This window comes from Lampetra fluviatilis, chromosome 13 (assembly GCF_964198595.1).
Source record: "Lampetra fluviatilis chromosome 13, kcLamFluv1.1, whole genome shotgun sequence".
Classification (NCBI taxonomy): domain Eukaryota; kingdom Metazoa; phylum Chordata; class Hyperoartia; order Petromyzontiformes; family Petromyzontidae; genus Lampetra; species Lampetra fluviatilis.
The window spans coordinates 14,398,670-14,421,172 of record NC_136287.1 but is presented as its reverse complement, the minus strand read 5'-3'; the positions used below and the strand labels follow the sequence as shown (position 1 = coordinate 14,421,172).

At 54.5% G+C, this 22,503-nt stretch overlaps 1 protein-coding gene across 1 annotated transcript in view; it reads left to right on the top strand.

Moving 5' to 3' along the window:
• The window catches only part of PRTG (protogenin), a 119,669-nt gene extending 100,107 nt beyond the window's left edge, over positions 1 to 19,562 (top strand). The window contains exons 13-20 of the mRNA XM_078862375.1: positions 2,029 to 2,218; positions 3,160 to 3,287; positions 5,672 to 5,842; positions 6,656 to 6,838; positions 7,063 to 7,216; positions 10,969 to 11,104; positions 12,402 to 12,512; positions 14,001 to 19,562. Of these exons, the coding sequence (XP_078718501.1) occupies positions 2,029 to 2,218; positions 3,160 to 3,287; positions 5,672 to 5,842; positions 6,656 to 6,838; positions 7,063 to 7,216; positions 10,969 to 11,104; positions 12,402 to 12,512; positions 14,001 to 14,495 (1,568 nt within the window). The 3' untranslated portion in view covers positions 14,496 to 19,562. The remainder of the gene's footprint in view (positions 1 to 2,028; positions 2,219 to 3,159; positions 3,288 to 5,671; positions 5,843 to 6,655; positions 6,839 to 7,062; positions 7,217 to 10,968; positions 11,105 to 12,401; positions 12,513 to 14,000) is intronic.
• Positions 19,563 to 22,503: the final 2,941 nt, after the last annotated feature.

Genomic DNA, 22,503 nt, shown 5'->3' with positions numbered 1-22,503 from the left:
CGATCGTTACCTAAACTGAGGTCTTCTTTGCAGAAATATCACATCGATTGGTAATGCTTTAGTGGGGGAATAACAAAGAAATTGTTCTCATTACGTTGCGATACAATTCATGGCAATAATGCCACAGAGTGACTTGGGCAGCTTCCCCAAACTGCCAATCCATCCTCTGCCAATCGGGTTCCTCGAATGAGGGTCGAGCACCAACACCACTTGGCTGGGTCCGGAACCACAACACCACCACCACCACCAAGGGGTCCTGCACTCATCAGGATCAGACAAGAGCCTGGACCACCATGGGCCATCCGAATGGAAGTTCCCGGAGGCACGGCCTTCAACACAGAGGAGTCTTCGGGCTTGAGAATGGGAACGAGGGCCATTTGGCTACGCTTGATTCTAAATCTCCCCCTCCCCCACCGCTTCGCTGGCTACTGATTGATTTAGTGGACCTGGGTGATTGGGATAGCCGAGAGGTTTTTATTGGCAGTGCGCGTGTACCAAGTGCTCGTGTCCTGCCACCCAGAGGCAATATCTGCAGGGAATAATCAACTGCTGCCACCTGCTCGAAAACGGCATTTGGAACCCACTCACATTATTCACACGGGTAGGCCATTATGTGGCGGTGGCCTCTCCTATGTCCTAAATTTTACAGAGACCCTATTGATTAATATATATGTTACCGATGTAGCTCTGCGTACCCGTGTCGCCAATGCAAAATGAGGGTAAAGAATCTCGGTGAGAGAATCCTGGTGAAATGCAGGACACTGTTGTGAGTTGGAGCTCCCCAGCCAGATGGGACTAGGAGGTCCACAGACGTGGAGTGACGCGTTGTGAGATTCAAGGAGGCAGGAAACGGAGAGAGGACGGAACTCATTTTCCTTGCTGTCGTCCGCCACCCCCGCGCCTCCCCCCAAGTGGAATTCTCTGGACTCGCCACCGTGTGAGAGGCATAATATTGCTGTTAGGAGGCGCAGGAAACCCACGCGGGGGTCGATCACAATGCGAGCAGCAAAACGTTGTTTACACTTCCTGTTGGAACAACTAAACGGGTCAATTTTCACAACCCAAATGGTCGGCGATATGAACGGTCTCGCCTAACGGAGCTTTGGCCTACCCAGCGTTATGGTGGCCGTGCAGTTGCTGCATTCACACGTCATGGGTCGCAGCAGCAGCTTCTACCGTTTCGCAATCGTTGCGTTATTATGTAGAATGGGATGGAGCGGTGGCACGGCGGTTAGCGCACTTGTGCTAACCGTCATGCCACCCGGCTCGATGAGTTTGATTCCTGGTCATGTTTTTTTATTAGTGGTGAGTGATATTCTTTACCACTCCACACTGACCAGCGTAGAGAAGTATGGTCAAACAACGCCCTTGAGCGGCACTCGATGGGGAGGCCTTCATTCAGCACTCGTGTACCGCATGCACACGTGCTCCCAGCACATGCCTACTTGCTCACCTTCATGCACATACATGCGCACTCGCTCACAAAAGACAAAGATCCTCCATCTAGCCTTGCAGACTGTTGGGGCAAGTGCTGTTAGCGAGAATCACGCCCAGCCGCCTTTGTCTCCCCAGTAGCGATCTTTTTACACACCGCACCAGCTACTCATTTGAGGCTGAGTCGACCTAGCGGAGGCACAGAACCGATTCGGATAATCATCACTACCATTGGCCGTGAGAGGGAATCGAACTCGGGTCGTCGAGTTCATCTTAACGCGGTAACCGCTTCGCCACCGCTCCCCACACGCACGCACACAAACACACACGCTCACACTGTGAAACAAACTCGCACACCAGAGGTCGCAAACGGGTTTTGATTCCTTACCCGTACCCGGCCGCACCAGGGTCGCAAACGGGTACACGGTACCCGTACCCGGCCGGGTACGGGTAGCCGGGTATCGGGTAGGGTACGGGTATCGGGTACCCGGTTGCGACCTCTGTCGCACACACATACTCACTCGCACGCACGTACGCAATCACGCGCTCACACGTACGCCTCCCATGCCCCCCCCCCTGCCACGTACCCCCCAGCCGTGCGTGGGAAGTCGGCGCCGCCGCCACCGCCGCCGCACCGCCTGCACGCGCGCACCAACGGCTCGCGAGCCGTCGCCCTGCACTGGCTCGCGCCCGTCTTCAGCCACGGCGGCGGCAGCCTCAACTACACGCTGCGCTGCAACCCCGTGGGCCTCAAGAACGCGTCGCTCGTGCGCTACGTCCACACGTGAGTGGGGGGGCTGCCGGCGCGTGCAGGACTCTCTCCAGCGCGACTGTTGTAGCTGCTCTTGTGCGGGATAATCGCAGGCGTCGGGAGGGCGAGATGGTGTGCAGGAGGTCGTGGGTTCGATCCCGGCCCTGACGCCTGCTGCTGTATATTTGGAGTTTGCGTCTCTCTCTCTCCGTGGTCGTGTGGATTTTTGTCCGGGTTTTCTGGTATTTTCCCTCCACATTTAGAACACGCGTTTAGAGCATTTGGCTGCTATAAATGTCCACGTGATAAGCCACTTTGTTGAGATATCATTTGTGACCAGGTCACTTGTGAAAAAGAGCTACACAGCTCAGTGGGCCTTACCTGGTAAAATAAAAAAATGCTTTAGTTTAATTTCATCATCGTCGTCGTCAACTAGGGGTAATGAATATTATCACGTGACTCGGAGGCACGGAGCCCGGCTCGGAGTTCCTCAAGCGCTCTACGAGCCTGGTGCACCAGGTGCAGAGGCAGATGTCGCTGCTGCCACTGCTGTCACTGCTGCTGCCGCTGCTGCTGCCGCTGCTGCTGCTGCTGCACATGTGAAGAGGGGATTGGAGTTCCGGAGAGAGCGAGACCAGCCACGGAGAAACGATTTCTGGCACTCACTGCCCTTGACTTTGGAACGTCGAGCAGGTTGAGGGATGACCTGGCCACGATGGATGTGCGCGCGCTGCAAACGCTGTGCAGGCTTCACGTGTGTACACACATGCCACGTGTGCGCCGTGTGTGTATATCGCGTGTGCCGTGTGCGCGCTGTGTGTGTATGCCGTGCATACGCCACGTGTGTGACGTCTTGTTGCGAGCGCAGGCTGCGTGGATGCGTGCTGCGTGTACTGTGCACGCCGCGTGTGTGACGTGTTGCTGTTGTTGTTTGCTCCCCTTGTGCCGCTCTGTGCCGCCGCTTTGCGCGGCAGCACGGAGGAGCGGCTGCTGGTGGAAGGGCTGCAGCCGGACACGCGCTACGAGTTCGCCGTGCGCCTGCACCTGGGCTCGCTGCTCAGCCCCTGGAGCCCCGTGGTGTACCACTCCACCCCGCCCGAGCGTGCGTCCCCCCCACACTCGCCCCCACACTCGCCCCCACGCTCACCCCCACACTCACCCCCACACTCACCCCCACACTCACCCCCGCGAGGTCGCGGGGCGCTCACCGGCGCGACGCCGCGCCCTGGCTGAGAGCACGGCGACGTTGCTCCGAGTGTTTGACGCCGCCACCGCGGACGGTCGTCATTGCCTCGCGCAACAACACCAACAACGCCGCCGCCGCTTCTGTGTTACATGCCCACACCGCTCGAGTGTGTCACAGACCCAAACACCACACACGAGTGTGCTACACGCCACTACGCCGCTAGACGGCGGTGGCTATGCAGCCTGTCATCCAGCATTATGGAGGCAAGGGTTGGTGGATCACACAAAGGTTGTGAAACTCGCTTCGCAATGGCGGTACGGCAATTTGAGCAATTGCCATCTGTTTCCATCTGTACGGGTATAGAGTGTTGCCCCTGGCACGTGTGCGTTTTTCTTCACGTGCTCAGGTTTGCATGTATACACACTCATCTATTGGCCGTATCAATCTTAAATTAAAAACCCAATGTAGCGGCAGGACCCTTCTGAAAAAGAGTCCTATGACTCGGCATGTATCTCCTGGACAACTAATTGTGAACATTAATTATGAATATCCACGTCACACTGTCCATCACTGTAGTACACCAACATATCTGCACTCACGTGACGCACCGCGGCATTCCCCACCAGCGGCACACCTCTCCCGGCGCACCGCCCGCGAGCGTCCATCGCACCGCGACCTCACCGCGACCTCCGTTAACCGCCGCTGTGGCGCTCGGTGACGCGGCGCTCGCCGTCGCGCCGTGCGCGAGCCTGCCGTGTTCTGCCCGGGCGGCTCGGCGCGCTCGACTCGCGCTCGGGGGATGTTTGTTGTCGTGCCGCGTCGTCGTTTACCGCGGCCGAGGGCCCCCGGGGCTGCGAGAGCGCCCGTCAGCCAGAGCCGGCATCGACGCGCCTGGTGCCGCTGTTTAAATATTTAGTTTCCGTTCCAACGATCTGTGGTGGTAACCTGATTTACTGTTAGGAACGACGACAGATGGTGTCACCTTGTGCAGGATTGGGAATATAGCGGAACGTATGGACACACACACACACGCATACCCATGCACGGATGTGCATAAACCGCAAATACCTAAACGTGTAGCCTTAACAGAGTCTTGGGGCAAGTCCTGTTAGCAAGCACCTATGAAGGCCAACACGGCACACGAGGGGGCGGGTGGCCAACACCACGCCCGGCCGCCTTTGTCTCCCCAGTGGCGTTGTTTTTACTCACCACACCAGGTACTCATGTGAGGCTGAGTCGACTTAGGGGAGGCTCAGGACTGGTTCAGATGATGATGACTGGTGTTGGCCGTGAGCGGGAATTGAACTCGGGTCGCCGCGTTCGTAGACTGCTGATGGATTGGCAGCCAGAGCAGGGAACCACGAAGATGAGCACTGCAGAGACGGAGCGATGAGATTAGCTGCGATGTAAGAGTGAGATGGATTGTAGCATTGCAAGGCCGTGAGGGATGGCTACAGCGACCCGGGGAAGCACCTAGTCACGTGCAGCTTGGGGCCTTGGATCCTTCAGGACTGGTTCCTGTCTCGTCGCGCGCGCTGAACGTGAGCTATTGGAGCAGTGTGATTGATGTCCTGAATTCAACCAGCTGAGCATACACAGAGATGCAAAACATCTTGTCGAGGAGAGAGACTTGTGATACCATTCTTGTCTGATACAAGCTTTTATTTCTTTTTGCAATTTAGTGACAGGTAATTTTAGGTTTTCGAGTTCTGTTTTCAGCCACACAGTGGCCTAATCTTATTAATGACCCTTTAGCTCGGTCCTTAACATCTGCTTTAGAATAGATGGCTCATTTATTTTGGTAATTCCCCTTGGAAATTACGGGGCTAGCCGTGGGAATCGAACCGCTGACTCGGAGCAAAATGATTGTAGGTCGCGCGCGATGCCGGGCCGGTTAATTGAGTTGGCGTCTTAATTGATTAAGGAGCTTTAGACAAAGTTTCGTGCCTTTCAGTCGTTATCTCTCGACTTCACGGTAATTTGATTGAACGTGACGGGCGTTGGGCCACGGTGTTTTCCCCAGGTTAAATTCATTCATTTTAAGAGGCCGCTATTGCCGCCACTAGCGGTCACCGACTCTCCCGTCCGTCTGCACGCTCGCGGTGCTAAACGAAAAATCCACTTCGATCGTCCTACGGGGAGACCGGCCCCCCGTCGTGATGCCGTGAAGTTTCTACCGCCGGCTCGCCCGCCAACAGCCGCGAGCGGCTCCATGGGCGCTCGTGAGGGCAGCGACGCGCGTAGACCGGGCCCCGCGGGCTGCCGAGGCGGTGCTCATCGTGTGACCGTGCGCCCCGCAGGCCCCTCGGGCCGCCCGGGAGAGGTGCGCGTGGCGGCCGTGAGCCCCCGCTCGGCGCTCGTGGCCTGGCAGCCCCCGGACGAGTCCAACGGCACGGTGACGCGCTACACCGTGCTCTACGGCACGCCGCAGGAGTGGGCCGCCGGCGCGTGGCGCTCGCTGCACACCCACGGTACGTCGTGGGCACTGGACGCACGGCACGCTGGCAGCACCACGGTGTAACGGGCGAGGCGCTGGCACGGGCCTCTCACCGCCACACGTGAGAGAGAGGCCCGCGAAAACGGCCGCCACCCTGCCTCGTATAACGATCACGATCATTTCCATTCATGAAGCCGCTGATTGCACCTGCCGCGCGGTAAATCACAGCGCGCGGCATCACCGGGTCGGAGCGATCCTCACGCCCTCGCGGTGCTGAGCGCGGAGGAGACTGTGGCTCGTGGCACACGGACAAGCTCGCACTGAAACACCGCGGGGGGGGGGGGGTGCACCGCAACTCGGAACACACCGAGTGCAGCACGACCGTTCAATTCCATTTCACTCAAGAAGCCAATTTCGATGTTCTCATCCTCCCACATTCATAATGCACGATGGGCCGCACGTGCGACCGACACGCACGAGCCCAGAATAACAACAAGAACGACGGCGGCGACACCGGTCGAGTGAGAGGGGGGGGGGGGCGCGAGGACCCCGCCGTTGTGACTCCACGCTCGCCGCCAGCGTGCACACAGGACATGCACGGTCACTGTTTGTCAATCCACTGCTGGATGGGTTTCTCCCCACGCCGTTCGGACCCTGGGGGTTTGTTTGACTGGAAGCATTGGTCAAGTTATATTGAGCACGGCAAACCTGGATTGCAACCCAGCGTCTCAGCGCTGCAGACTCGGCTGGGTAACTCTGGTACAGTACCCTTATGATTCGTAATAATAATATTATTTTCCGGACCCCCCCCCCCCTCCCCGTTGTGCGCGTGGCGGTGTTGCCGCAGGCTCGGAGCGCGTGGCGCGCGTGGACGGCCTGCAGCCCGGCGAGGTGTACGTGTTCCGTGTGGAGGCCGTCACGGCCAGCGGCCCGGGCCCCGGCTCCCCGCCCGTCCGCGTCCACATCCCGCGCGCTCAGCCCGGCGGGGCCGCCCGGAAACCCGGCGGCGCCAGAACCTCGCACGCGCACGGTGAGCGCTGTCGCCGCACCTCGCTCCACGCTGCCCGCTTCCTCCTCCGTGCTCCGCAGTTCGTGTTCCTTGCTCCCGCTCCTCGCTTCGTGCTCCGTGCTTTATTTCCTGCACGGTCGGCTCCGTGCGGCGCAAAAGAAGTTGAACGTGTGCACGTGCCGTGTTCTCCGTGTTCGCTACCCCGTGCCCCGCGCTTCATGCCTCGCCCCGTGTGCCACGCGCAGGGGGAGGCTCGGCACCGGCGGAAGGGGCGGAGGAGTCGGCGGGGGGCGACGTGCCGGGCGACGGCTCCGCCACGGCCATCACCATCGGCGTGTGCATCGCGCTCGCCTGCATCGTGCTCTGCCTCATCGTGCTGCTCGCCCGCACCAAGGCCAGGTACACCACCGCCGCCGCTGCTGCCCACCCCGCCGCCCCAGCGCGACGAGGGCAGCCGGGGGCAGGCTTCTCATTGCTGCAGTGCCAATACGCACGCGCACGCACGCAGGACTGACGAACGGAGTTTCCGCAGTGAGGGAGGTGACGCGTCGCGTCCCTGCGGGGAGGGCAGCTGCAGTGCAGACGAGAGGGGACGTCCTAGCGACCGCTCGAGGAATTGGGGCTCACGGCTCCACGAGAAAGGGCTGCAGCCGTAGCGGTCGCGGAGAAGTGAAGAGGAGGAGGAGGCCAATTCGCAGTGAGAGCGTGGCAGTGGTAACGACTGCGATAGGCGGCGGTGGCAGAGAGTGACGAGACGGAGGCGACGGACGTGATGCCTGGTGATGCCTCTTGCCAGTCGCATCAGGACAGTCAATTGCTTTGGCTTCCACATCACCGATTCATGAACACGCAGCCTGGGTAAAGCAAACACGCGACGGACATCGCTGTCTCCCCAGAGCCCACGCGTCCCCCGCCCTCTCCCCACACACGTCGCACGGTGTTTGCGGTGTGCTTGCCTCTGCATCATCGTGTCCATGTGCGTTTGTAAGTGATGTCCACGTGTGTGGTATCGATATACCCTGTGACGTTATTCGCTCTGTGACCAATTGGCTCGTTCAACACCCTGCACCGACTGGTTTGTGCAATGGAGGTCATCGTGACCCATTGGGTGAAATTTTAAGTCAATGTATTTAACAAAATCAAGACATATCATATATTGCAATCAAACGAATTAACCCACTATCATATAGGAACAAGCTTAGCATCGAACATCACTTATAATTAGCTATGAACGCTAACTCGTAATCATTTACACATAAAATGTACATATAGTACGTGTGACATGTGAGGGATATAAGCACTTTGGTACCCCCGCCTCTCACAAGATATTTGGCTACTGTGGCAGTGACTCCACCTGGCGCGAGGAACAGGGTGACAACTTGCCCTTCTCAAGACTCGCACGTGAATGCTAGGCTGGGTGCGTTGCGTGCTGTGGTAAACGGTGGTCATCTTTACGGCAGAACGAGTCTGGCGATGCCAGCTGATGCCGGGCCCACGTGCAGCGCCCTCGCGCAAACTCCTGTTCTGCGCCAAACTCCTAAACCGCTGTCGTGGCGGCCGTCGCCGCTGCTCCGTGGGGTTGGGGTCTGTGCACCGTCACAGCCACGGTTGCCGCCGGCGCGTTCGAGCGTCGCCGTGGCTTTGCCACCAGCAAATTTCCCCTCGTCCCTCGGCGATGTAAACCGTGGCCCTCCCGTGCATGCCGTAAACCAAAAAAAGAGAGTTGAAATCTTTACGGAAGTGAACGACGTTGAGTCTTCCAAGACCTTGTCAGGGAAGTGCCGTTGTGGCTGCCGTGCGGAGAGGACGTTCTGTGTGGAGAAACTGGCGTGATGAGAGACGGTCACAGGCCAGTGCAGAATAATCGTGGAGCATAAGTGGCTGGGTTCTGTTGCGAATTGAAACTGCATGGTGGTGAAGGCTGCGCGTGGGGCCTGCTGATTCACGTGTTAGTGGCAACCACTTTCCTCCACTTTCTCAATAGTTAACTGGCAAATCGGCAGGACACAGCGGTGATTTGCCCGCATCTTGTGAAATGTTGCCTTAAAACTTCCACCTCTGCGTCGCACGTGAATCAGCTTTTGTTGTTCACGACGCCGATCTCGAGTACGATGCCGACCTCGGGGGAGAAACTGTCGCTGGGAGTGTCGCCTGTCCAACCTCTCCCTGCTCCAGGGTGCTTGTGTAATGACCTTGCACAACGGAGAGTGTCGCATGCGGCTCCCCCCGGGGGCGAGTGTGGGGGGTGGAGGGGTGGAGGGGTGGAGGGGTGGAGGGGTGGAGGGGTGGAGGGTGGATTTACACCTCGACATCGCCGGGCCCCCTCGCACGTCACCCCGAGCGCGATCGATGGGCGATCGCCCGGGCAGGCGGAATCATCGGGAATAAATAAAATGATTTAATTGAGCCGCGCGCCCTGAGGACGCTCGCTCGTGATGGAGCAGGGACAGCGCTGATCCACAGCAGAGCCACTCGGCAGAGAGGCAGCCGTGTCGGGCAGCAGGAGCCGTCCCGCGTGTCACGGGAGAGTCACCGGAGAGACGCACCGCGCTCCCTTAACCGCTTCATTTGCCCTTCGCCATCGATGTACTGTACGGTATTTCTTGCTCGTGATACGACTGCATTAGCATCGTTTGCGCGCTAGATACCGTTGCGCCGTGTGTGCGATGGGCTCAGAGGCGTCGGTGGATAGTTTATGTATCACCATCATCGGTGTTATTATTTCGCTTGTTTATCCAGGGAAGCCTAAGTCTCAATACTCTTGAGGGGCCTACCGAGTATTCGCAGTGGGAGCGATTTTGCTCTCTGTGATCCCAATTTCGTCATTTACAGGCAAGGTCATTTATTGGCATTAGGATGTTTGGCCAATGCTAGCTACCTTTTGTTTCTTTAGCTTATAGGAGGAAACCAGGGAACGCAGAGGAAACGAATGCAGAACAGGGGCAGAACGTACAAACTCCACGCAGAGAGGCATCCGATGTTGGGAATCTAACCCATGCCCTTCTTTCTGCAGGGCACAAGTGTTTACCACTGCACCCACCTTGCTACCCAATGTAAATGTATAGCCCGTATATATTTTATGATCAGTGTGCATGTGTGTATTTTCATACATTGCACTGTGCTATGGTTTCATGGGTTTTCCAAGATGTAGTTTAACTTCTGTAAAAATGTTGCTTATCAATGATGCCAATGACCTTGTGGCTGATGTGCCTTCCCTGTTTAAAACGGTAATTATAAATTGCACCATACAGTCAGTCTTATGTGAGGAGCACCATAACTTGACAGCATTATCACATTATGACATTATTTTTTTCCGCTTGAAATGCTTTCGTAAACATTGTGAATTATCGACATTTCTCAGAACCCAGTGAACCCTTGTCCAAACATCTCAATTTAAACAAACTCCTTCGCCGGGCCGTGGTTTATTTGCAAGTCACACGTGCTGCCGCGCAGCACGCTCCGGCGAATGTGCGCCGGTGAAGGAGGCACGCGGTCAGGCAGGGGTCGCGCGTGCGCTCGTCCCCACCCCGCGGGTGTCTCCGGGGCTGGACGCTCGTGCCGGTTCTAAGGCTGGATGCGCGAGAGCACAGCGGCGCTCGGTGAACCTGGCGGCGGGCAAAACGTGGCGTTGACATTTCAAAGACGTTTCGCATACGCTGCTGGAAGAGAAGGAAACGGGTGGTGTGCGCGGTGGAGGCGCACGCTGCGCACATTTTCACTCCTCCTCTTCAGCGTCCACAACATTAGCTTTCTACGGTGCACGGCGTCCGTGTAAACGTCACTCAAACGGGACGGGAAGGGAGATGAGAGATCCGGCACAGCGGGGCGGATTCCCACACGGTGACCCCTCTCGCTTTCGGTACCAAAGGGGTGAGATTTTTGGATAAAATGCAGGCTGACGGAGAATGCCGCCACGATACGGAAGAGGCTGTTGAAATGCATTTAATGAGTGAAAATAGCGATACGCTCCAAACATAAGTGTGAATGTTACACTACATTTTGCTTTAAATGTATTTTACATTGCCTGTGTTGTGCCCGCCCCTATCCCGAGCTTTTATATTGAATGTCCCCGCTTCAAAAAGGGGCTGGTACCACAAGGCACGCTACGGGGCTGATGTGTGTGTGTGCGTGTACGCGATGTCTCCACACAGGGGCTCGTACAACAAGGCTGAGCGTGCTCTCTTCCCGGGGCAGCAGCAGCAGGGGGCAGGAGGAGGGGGCAGCCCTGGCACGGTCGCTCACCTCGCCTCGTCCTCCGCTGCCCACGGCGGGCGCCTCCACTCCAAGGTCTCCTTATGATATTATTATCATCTCATTCATAATCAACTTGTTTGTTTGCTTGGACCGTGACATATCTGCACTCGTCCACATCTCACGAGCAGAGGCGGCTGGGAATACGAGCACGCGTGACAAGTCGAGGCACGGCAGCCTGCGTTTTAATAAATGATGAGACGTTTTGACGATGAGCTGATGGAGGCGATGATCTCCCCCCCGCCGCATCGTTAAAATACAGGCGGCCGTGCCACAACTTGCCGCCGTGATTTACATCTCCCCCCCGGGGATGTGTGACCGCCGGTTAACGTCGTTAGCGAGAGAACGTGGCAGGGCGGGGAGGCCTCATCGGAGCACTGTGGCCACCCCCTGGCAGGCCGAGAGCTTCAAGGTCTTGGCCTGCCAGGGGGGTCGGCAGTGCGGTGGCACCCGGCATCTAAGTCTGAATTTTCCAAATTGTGAAGGTCAACTCAACCGGCCGTCTTTGCGAGGTCAATAAAATAGATTGCCATTTTCTGGGAAGCCATCGGTGGCTGTCGTTTGGAGAGACTGGCTCCCGCCACGGGAATGTGGAATCTGCGCCCCTGTGTCAGAGCCACCCGAGGGGAAGAGTGCCATCCCCTGTTCACGCGCTCCCTCCATACCCAGCTGTGATGCGACGTCTGGCACCGAGCCGTGGGCCTCCCGCTCCCGTGGGTGGCAGCCAGAGGGCCTCGCCCACAGTGAGCCCTGTTGCCGGGGGTGTTGGACGGTGAAAGCAGGGCAGCGATTCCGCGTACAGCGCTGTAGTTAATTAGCCAAGCAAGCATTGTTATTCCTGAAGGAGGCTCTATGACTTTCAATCCTTAATATCTCACTCATCGATGTTTTAATATTTATTTACCCCACAATCAACTGGAAAATTATTGGTTTAAGTAATTCCTAACCAAAGCGTGATTCAAGGTTACCCGCTGATTGGCACATTACTGATGTCGTGGACGATCCAACAGTTTTTTGGCTATAAACAACAACCGCGAATCACCCGGCTATGGAAAATCGCTCAATCCACCAACATCCACCGCAAATTAATAGTGACTATCACCTCGTACGGTAAAGGAATTCCTTTTTAAAACACACACCCAGGGGCTAAATATTTAACAAATTATTAAGTCTGTCTGAAATACGTAAGCAGCCAAGTTGTCGAGAATCGGCACTCGCAGGTGAGAGATAACGTGAGCAAAACTGATAACCGCAGTGGCCAGGCGCGCTGCTGCTGCCCTAAGCGAGACGTGGTGTAACCGCCGCGTCGTCCTCTCTCTCCTCGCTGCCACAGGGCGACGCACGTCTGGCTGTGGACGGCCTGGGCTCCAGGGCGGCCTGGCGAGGAGCAGGCCGAGGCCTGTTCGGGCTGGGCCGCAGCAGCGCCAAGACAAACGACTTCCCGGTACTGGCACGTCGCTTGTCGCTTCACCGTGTGTCCTGGTGTACATGCATGTTGATGTATGTTGAACTTCTTTCGTGCCGTACATAGGCAACCATGCTAAGCGCAGGTGTGCACTTAGGGTCGCCACTTCGGAGGTAGAAAAAAAACCGGGACACATCCTGGGAAGAGGAATATTTTACGAGACCGCAACAGGGGAGAACTACACGTAATTGTATTGTTTTAGTGGTTTATCGGTATTGTTATTATCACGCGACTGACAAAACTGGAACATTTATTTCCCTGAGTAAACTTATAAGATTTCCTAGGACAGCTACCCTGGCAAAACCAGGACAGGTGGAAGCCTGGAAGGAAAAGGGACAAGCGTTGGGAACGTTGTGTTGGGAACGTTGCTGTTGTGAATGCCACACAGAATGCTCCACCACTGCTATCAAACACAGATGTGCATAGGTGTCAGAGAGAGCGGTTCAAAGGTGCGCTTCAAATCAATTGTTATTTTCGCTTGTGAATTAGTATAAAAAAAAGTTTCATTCCGACTGAGATATTAGCATGGATCAATAGGTCGTTGTGAATGTTTAAGCTTGGGTGCTGGTTTCGAGGACCTGGGTACAGATGCTACCCGCGGTGGTGCAGGCTCCCCTACCAGAAGCATTGGGACGCCTCGACCACGAAGCTGACATTCAGGGGGCGCTCGTGTGGTGCCGCTGCGCCAGGGCGTGCATCCACGTCGCCTGGCCACTAGGGGGCCCCCTGTCAGCACGGGGCTCCCAGCATATCCATCAGTTGCACAATTGCCGATCTGACCCGGCCCTGCTTCAACTGGCAGATTCTATCTCCTCCACCTTTCGCACCGACATACATTTGGCAGTCACCACAACTCGATGTTGCGAATCCAGCTGCTGGCTCCAGAGCACGGCGCGATTGGATACCACTCCTGCCGTCGGAGAACACTCGCAGTGAACACGACTTCACACGGAGACTCGTAGACTTCACACGGAGACTCGTAGACTTCACACGGAGACTCGTAGACTTCACACGGAGACTCGTAGACTTCACACGGAGACTCGTAGACTTCACACGGAGACTCGTAGACTCACATGGAGACTCTTAGACTCACACAGAGACTCGTAGACTCACACAGAGACCCCGTAGACTCACACAGAGACCCGTAGACCCACAGTGGACACGAGTTCACGATGCGCTCCACTGTTTGTTGTTCTGCGCCACAGTCGCATTCGTGCGATTATTTTATTCTCCGTTTGGGGGAACATGACTGCACCTGCTGTGGCCAGTCCACCAGCTGTGATGTTAGACAGCCCGACTGCTTTCAACTGAGAGTGAAACCTCGCCAGTCGGTATTGTTCACCTTATTACTTCCGAGCGCTCTCATCGGGGTATTTGAATACCGTATCTGGACTCACGATACACCGCCAGTTCAGGCGCGCGTCCGCCTCGCCGGTCTAACCGTGAACGGTCGCGGTGCCTTCGCAGATGTGCCAGCGGCCGCTGTTCTGCACGGAGGCCGAGGGGGAGGCACGCGAAGGCGTCTCGTCGCTGGACCCGGAGCGGTCGCGCGAGTCGTCGGCCCTCGCGTGCGCCGAGAGCAGCAGCACGAGCGGCTGCAGCTCGAGCCACGAGCCGTCGCCCATGGACGGCGCGCGTGCCCCGGCTCCCGGCTACTCGGGACGCTTCTCGCAGGCCACGCTGGAGGACGTGGTGTTGCACCTGTGCTCCGAGGCGTCGCACGACTCTGCCGGCGTGTCGGACGATGAGGACGACGCGGGCCGCTCGCTGGGCGGCGCGTCGCTCCGGAGTCTGGCCGCGACGGGCGGCGCCGGTCGTCTGCCCCAGCGATCGCCCCGGCTTCTGTCTCGGGGCGGCCCGGCCGTGTCCGCGTCGCTGCCCGAAATCAGCGGCGGCGGCGGCGCCTCGACTGCCCCAAAGTGGATGGGCTCCTGCTCCGTGGGGCCCGCCGCTCACATCTGACGTAGCGTCCGGAGCGGTCGTTCCCAGCCTGCTCCCGCCCGCCGCTGCTGCACGTGCGTGTCGAGCACGGAGTCTGCGCTCTCCGACCAGCGCCGAGTCTGTAGCGCCCGCCGTGACCTCGGAGGGGATTCCTAAAAGTACAAAAAAAGGAAACGTAAAAAAAAATAACATTCAGGTTGACATCCACTCGCAGACAAGTTGGGAACGACCACTCGACAACACCTACAGATGTTACACGCCCTCTCAGGGGGAACCGTGCATTGTGCAAAGCCACTGCAGGATTAGCGAGTTAATGAAACCGTCAGTGATTGTACCTGAAGTTTATTTAAGCCACAACACCAAAGGAGGCCTTTCAGAAGTATCGTATTATTTTTGTTAAACCAAAGTTAGCTTAGTAAGTCGCGCGCATTTCCCTGGGTGGCTCTGCACTGTCCACGGCTCCTGACCCGCACTGTTCTCACGCAGCGCTCAGGTGACTCAAGTCAGGAACAAAACGTCGCGGTCCGCCGCGACCGCGTCACGGCGCCTTGCCACCCGCGAGGTGCAATACTACCTACTGTACAACGACCCAGTGACGGCTCTCGGCTCCGCCTAGAGCAGGCGACACCTCCTCTCCGCCGCGGTTCCCTGTCGCGGCACGTGCGCGCGGGAGGCCACGGCAGCGTTCGCACCGACGCGCGACCGCGGCATTTTGAGTAAAATGTTTCGCCGGTCGGGACCCCTGCCCACGGCCCCCAACGCACCCCGACCGTCATTTGCTAAGCGAGGATGTCGACGTTGGGGCGCCGTGCAGCGGCCGCCGCGTCGATGGAACCGCTCCGGCCTCCTGCACGTGCCGTGGTGGGAGCGAGACAATTGAGACGGAGGATGGAGCCTCCTCGGGGCGGGAGCCACGCGACCCCACTGCTATTGAAATCTACCTCACGATGCCATGGCTGCGGTGCTGCTCCTACTGTTTAGGGTCGGAAATTCTAGAAGCCATTGCGTCCCGTATGCAATAGAGTGTTTTATGTAGACTTTGTTCACAAACGCAGCCGTTTAAAAAAAAAAGTGTTTTCATGCAGTAAGGCTGGCGGTTAATGTTGTTCGGTAACGTAATAATTTGTGTGCTTCTGGAGGGAGAAGACGCGACGCTCGCGTCGACGGTGACAGATGCCAAAACCCAACACGCGATTGTTGCCGAGAGCTTTTCCAAAACTTCCAAAATGTAAAAAAAAATCTAAAATCTGCCAAAAAAATTACCCCAAACCAAATAATTCGTAATTGTATGAGTTTTCGGCTAAACCGCGTGCGTGTTATATCAATGTGTGTTTTTTGTTTATCGCGTTGCTCAGCGGCCCTCTCGGGGTGAGGAGAGGTGAGGCTGCAGGGGAAGTGGAACCCCGGAGGTCGCCGCGGCCACCACTCGCCGGCCGACTCGCCGGGCGTTCCGTCCGTTCAGAGCGTTGATATCTCACCATGGCTTGGGTTACTGGAGATTATTTTCGTTTTGCCCCTTTGTTCTTGTTGTTGTTGTTGTCTAGAATGACGTTAGAAGAATACGAGATGTCGGAACAGCGGTTCCCAAACACCCCCCCACCCTTCCCAGTTTTGTCAGCCCCCCCACCCCCCCACGAGTAGAAAGTTGAATGTCTCCCACGACGCACGTGTGAGCTGGCGCGCACACGTGCGTCGACGTCGTTTTGAAGATCTGTCAAGTGGGAGCTGTTGTGAGCTGCACTGCACAGGGGGCCCCATTGAAGGGGGGGGGGGGGGTTTGGGAACTCTCGTCCCAGAATCGAATTAACCAAAGCCCCCCCCCCCCCTTGACGCCCAACAAACCCAGGTGAGTCACTAGACTCCAAGCTACTACCTCTTGTTTGTGCTTAGAAAGACCCCCTTTTTGTTAGTTTCGAGTTACTAAAGTATGAGTTGTAGATGTTTTACAAAGAATCCATGCTGCTGCTGTTGCTGTATGGTGTTTCGACAGGGTAATGTCCTTTTAACTACTACTGTGTTCTTCCGTCTGTGCGTTTAGAGTGGCGAGTCTGCGTGTGGTAGTGTAGTCCAGATGTAGTGTTAACTCCAGCTTCCCTTAGCCATTTCTAACTTAACAACGTTCTACCTTACAGGAAACCAAAGATTTTATTTAAATACCAAAAAGTAAGCTTTAAGAAGATTCGCTCGGACATTTTACGTGTTGTATTGTAAAGTTTTCACAAAAATATACCAGGCTTTTTCTTTTTATTCTGTTTAGGCCTGTCGTATTTAAGTAAGAACTATTGGCTTAATTTAGCCCCTCAAAAATGTATTACACAGCTTTACTTTCGACAAAAAACCAATCGCGTTGATGTTCTTTAAAATGACGACGGTGTTTTTTGTGAGTTAACAGGACCAAGGTTATGATGTTGCTACCTACAAACAATGAAACACTTAACATATTTGCCAAAGATAGTTTGCGTTGTTTTGGCAAGGTCATGAACAAATACCTCAAGTTCCAAATGCTCAAAACGGCATTGCGAATTGACTTGTTAAATGTGTGACGTCTGTGAGCTTTATTTCGTGTTTTGCGTTGTTGTTTTTTTTTACGTTTGTTATATATTTCTCAAAGTGTGTGGACACTGTTGTTACCGAGACCCAGGACCGAGGACCTGTACACGATATAAGCGTTGTCTATTGCCAGTTGCTACGTCGATTGCGTGCGGCGATGATTGCCCCCCACTGCCAGACCTTTTGTAATGAAGGCCACTGCCCTGACGGCAAACTGTTGAAGAACTGTGTTTCGTCAAGCACGCTTGATCTGTCGATGTTATGGGCCACATGTCACGCCAATGTTGGTTGGACATGAGTGGCCATGGCGTTCCCTCCCAATGGCTCTTTCCCCAAGCTCTTGCTGCCCTGCTCAATTCGAGAAATGTTTGCCCTTATCTTTTATAACTTTGATTGCGCTAGTTGATGCTGACCATTTGATGTTTTGGACCTTTGGGCCTGTGCTCAGCAGTTGTGGCATTGTCAACATTTGAAATGTAATAGTGATTTGGCTATTTACAAATTAATTATCTGGCATTAACGATGCCTACTCTGTTTTGCACACAATGCTGTCATGTGAAATTCCTTCATCAGTGAACATTCCTTTGCCCTGCATTGTCTAATCGCGAGGTGGGTAACCATTATGATCTGAAGTCTCAACTCAAGTAATGGCTCCAGACCATTGCGTTTAAGGAAAGCTGCTGTCATGGATGTTTTTGTGCACCGCTTTTGCGATTGAAGTAAAACAGTGTTACCCTTTAAAAACAATTACCATCATTCTGAGAGGTCTCGTGTGCAGGGGGTGTTTTGAGGAGGAAGTGGGCTCTAGTGGAGAGCGGCGGTGATCGTTGACGGTTCTGTTCCTTGTTGGCTCCTAGCTCCAGCTGATTGAACATGCCACAGTCCGCCAGGGGTGTTGCGGTGTCGAGTAAAGCGTGCGGGTGGCTTCAGTCGCTCACTGGAATGCGAAAGCAAGGCGAGATCACGTTGTCTTGGGCTGGCTGCGTGGGCTTGCACGGTGCGCTCACCCAGCATGCAGCCACCGCCGCGTTGCATTTCGATCACCCCACCAAGTCTCCGCCCGCGCACGTTACTCGACACCTGGGCACCTTCTCGAACTGGAGCCATGAGCGGGGGGCCACCGTTCTCTTCGCTGGCAGCGTGATCCCGGCCACCGCCACCGAGCCGTGCCGAACAAGTGTTTATTCCCGCGTGCTCATCGCCGTTGATCAGAAATGTAGGCGCGTTGAAGACTCCTACAAAAAAAACGCAAAGGGTGGTTAAAACGTTTTCACAGTGAGAAGTTTTTAGTTGGTAAAAATGTTGAACCGATGAGATGTTAGATTTTATTTTGATGCGCCCCCCCCCCACGTCGCCATGTACCATACGTAATAGAACAAGTGCGTTGATCTTCGGGGTGACCGTGTCGCGAAATAGTTGTGCGTGGATGTGTTTACTCGTAATGTTCCATTCCGGAAACATTTTGACCGCCCCTCGTTAAGATTGTCATCGAATTGCAATTGCAGTGCATCAACGGAGCGTACGTGTCGTGTGTCCGAGTACGTAGTGGTTTTTGGCCCAGTGGTATCGTGAATGCTGTAACAACACCCACGTGACTTCGTGGATGCCCAATTGGGCCCCATCAACAATCGATGTTATTTGTGTTCAAGGCTTCTTTTTGGAGGCAGGGGGAGGCTTACAACCAAGATGAGCTTATCCCTCTGGTTCGAATCGAGTATGGACGGAATTATGCTGAGCAAAAAGCCAATTATTGCCTCACCAAAGGAGCTGCAAGGGCTGTTGGACAAAATTTTTATTTTCAACATCCAGTGGTGGACTTTGGAGTAAATGGAATGGTAGGCTAATAATAAATTATGCCACATGATATCATACAGAGGCCTGTGTAAAACCCTTCAAGCGTGCATCTTTCAGTGGCCAAACTGAACAGCATAAATTATGATATTGCTGCTTTGTTAACGTTTGTTCAACCAACATGAGGCCCGCATGGGAAAACAGAGGAGTTTCAACCCCGTAAGGGCTCCTCAGTAGCTGTAGCAGCCACAGACTGATTCTGTATATAAACAAATGCCCATAGTATTGCGGGCAAGGGCATTGTTTATGTATGTTAAACTACTTTCGCACCGTACATAGCCAAGAACAAAAAACAAGAAGCTACATTTTAGATGTTAACATTCTCCACCTGCAAAGTCCACCACTGCCAGCATGTTGCGCAAGACAGACTGCCGCTGCTGGGTTTTGCATGGCACAGCGTGCTCTGTCCTGGGTCTGCCTGGCCGTGTGCGGGCCCTGCCTGGGCCCAGTCGTTCGCCTGCTTGGGCGGGCTTGTTCTCAGGGTTTGAGCCCAGGCACGGGCCTTCACTCGGCATCAGGCTTCCAAAGAATGAATGTATTCCTCTTTCTCTCTTTTTTTTTTAAGTTGTACTGTTGCTACCTCTACTGTTGATACAACATTGATGGGTCAGTATTTTACAGGATGTTAAAATTGTATTTGTAAGATGAACATGTCTGGTTAGTACCTGCTCTTTTAACAGTTTGTACAACACTGAGCTAAATGTGAAGTTTTTAAGAAAATAAAAGTAGATGTTCTTATATCGTTACTCGCAGCCTCGTGGTGAGCGTTTGTCATCCGTAAGACAGTGACTCCGGCTGCTTCAGTGTGGATTGCCATCGGGGTTTGCTGCGCACAGCCTGCAAGTGGCAAGCGAAGTCAGAAGATTCGTGCTCGTGCCCTCTTCACGAGCGTGCAGCACGGGGCAGCGTGGAGCTCACGGCCGCATTCAGTCTGTTGTGATGCCGCCTCGCTCTCCCACAAGGATGGCACAGTCGGGTTTGTTCCAATCGGGTTTAATTGTCTTTTTATATTAAACCCGATCATCTGAGATTGGGAGAAATCCGGTTTAATTGGTGCTAATTGCAGAACCGCACTTCGCCAACTTCTCAACGATGGGCTTCATCCATTCCAAGCTAAGAAACTCACTGGCGGTGCCCACGATTGTGGAGGAGAAGCTCCTCGTGTTCATCAAGACCAACCTGCCCGCCGCATTCTACGACTACCCCGTGCCCGACGGCCCCGAGTACGATAGCAGCACCGACGAGGAAGCAGCCTAAGCCTTGGATCAGAGTTTCGTATTCATGAAACCAGGTTTTAATTCCCCGAAATCGGGTTAAATTATATTAAAGAAAAACCCGATGCCTGCCGCTGGAAAAATTGGGTTTTTTCTACCCATGCTCGCACACTCCCACAAGGATGGCACCTTGTTGTTTATATTTTAATTGTTCATCCAGCAGAGCCACGCCGAGTCGCAGAACTCTTCTGCGTGAGGGTCTTGCTGCTGCTGCTGCCACATTGGCTTTTTGTACTTCAAGGCGTTTTCAGTCAATGAGTTGTAATTACTGGCGAAACGTCGTACTCGAATTGTTGTGGCTTGGCTCTCCAACACACCGGTGTACTGTACTAGTGACGAATTGGCACGTTCTGTTTGCGTGATAAACCTTACTAGTTGGCTGTGTCGGGTGGTGGCGGGTTTAACGACACATTTACGCGATCTAACCCTAAAAAGCCTCTTATGGATATTGGTCGCGAAAGTCTGCTACGTGTTAGAATGATGAGTTGTGTTTATGATGATGATGATGATAACAAGTGGGGAGGTAACCAGAGCACCCGCAGAAACCTCGCACCCCGCGCGGCGTGCCAACCCTCTTCGTTTGTTGACCTTCACCCGCACCTCCGATTCGCACGGTTGGCAACGTGCGGTGCGAAAGAAGTTCAGCATACACCCACGTACAGATGGGAAACTACGGTGACGAGTCCCCCTGCTGTGTTGCCTCGTGGCTGGCCAGGGTGACGGCACCACCCCAACCCCCTCGCCCCGTGACACAGCCGTGCGCATGCCTCCCTGCTTCTTGCGCACTTCGTGCATGGCCGTGTTGTTGAACCACGTGCTCCTCGCACCCTGATCCTCTCGTCCTCGCCGTGCGTCCTTCACACAGGCAGCACTCATCCCTCACGTGCGGCCTCCAATGGGGAGGAAGAGGCGTTCAGTTGTTCTCCATGTTGGTGATAGCTATTCGGTTGTGCTGATGGTAACACCATCCGAATGCCTTTGCTGTTCGTTTTGAGTCCGATCCTTCCGGTTGTTTTTACTGTAAACTCAGTCGCTAAGCTTGACTTTGCTTTGCTCTAAACGTTTTTGATCATGAGACCTCCTTTGCCAGTACCAAAATATAAGAGTAGGTTTTTCCCCTTTTCTGGCAACAAAACTGAAACCTTTTTGCAAGGAATCATGTCTGAATTAATCACAATACTTGTGGTCAGAATGCAAACAAAAACACTGATAGTATATGCATTGTCCTTGAAACTGATTGGTCCACACCAGAGACAGCTTTCTTTTGAGCCTCGTCTCAAACGGTGCTAGACCAGAGGACGTCAAAAGGCGTACAAAAACGTTATTTTAGAACGTTATTCATCTAATAATTGCCGCATTATTGCCATTTTTCAACCAAAATTGCCCGAAGTGGCTGGATGCTGCTATTTGACCGTTTTCACGGCACTTGTTGATTTATTGCTGGATTTCGTCGTGATTTTGTGGTAAAAACCCAGCACTTGCTTAATCGTCATGTTGAAAACCCGGTTTCACTTAATGTATTTGCAGAATGATGCTTTAATGGGTGGGTGTTTAATGGCAAAGCTCCCCCTAGTGGTGTGTCGATAGAACAGGTCATTTTATTGACATAAAAAAATAATTCCCATTCGCTTCTGGTTTCCCCTTCATCCAGGTCACGCACATGGCGGGGGGGGGGGGTCAGATATTTGTGACGATGTGCGACGTCACATCAAAATGCGCAACTTTAAATAAATATAAACACGTTCTACTTAATTCTAGATTTGAAGCTTTCGTGACTGCAAGGAATCATCTTCTTAGGTTTTTTCGGTAAAGTCACGTAGAAAGTAAAATAAAATAAAAACAAAATTCACGACGTTTCGGAGGCAACACAAGTCTCCGTCATCAGGTGGGACCGTCACAGCCAGATTAGCTGTATCAAGTGAGGCAATGATTCAAGATGTAATCCCTTAAAAGCGAGTTGAGGGGGGAGGGAGAGGGAGGGGGGGAGCTCATCAGACTATGGTAGCCAATGAAAGGAACGTATCGGGGGGGAGGGGGGGGGCGAGGCCAAAAGGGTGGGCGATGGACGTGGAAGCGCTTGTGCGCAAGCGGCCAATTACTGCACACGCCAACACAATGGAGCGATTGTGCGTAAGCGGCCAGCCACTGCACCCGCCAACACAATGGGCAGAGGAGGAGGGGAGGTCTAATACACATGATAGACAAAAGAACGAAAATGATGATGGGTACAAACTTAGGGGGAGCTCATCAGACTATGGTAGCCAATGAATGGAACGTATCGGGAGGGAGGGGGGGGGGCGGGGGGGGGCGAGGCCAAAAGGGTGGGCGACGGACGTGGAAGCGCTTGTGCGCAA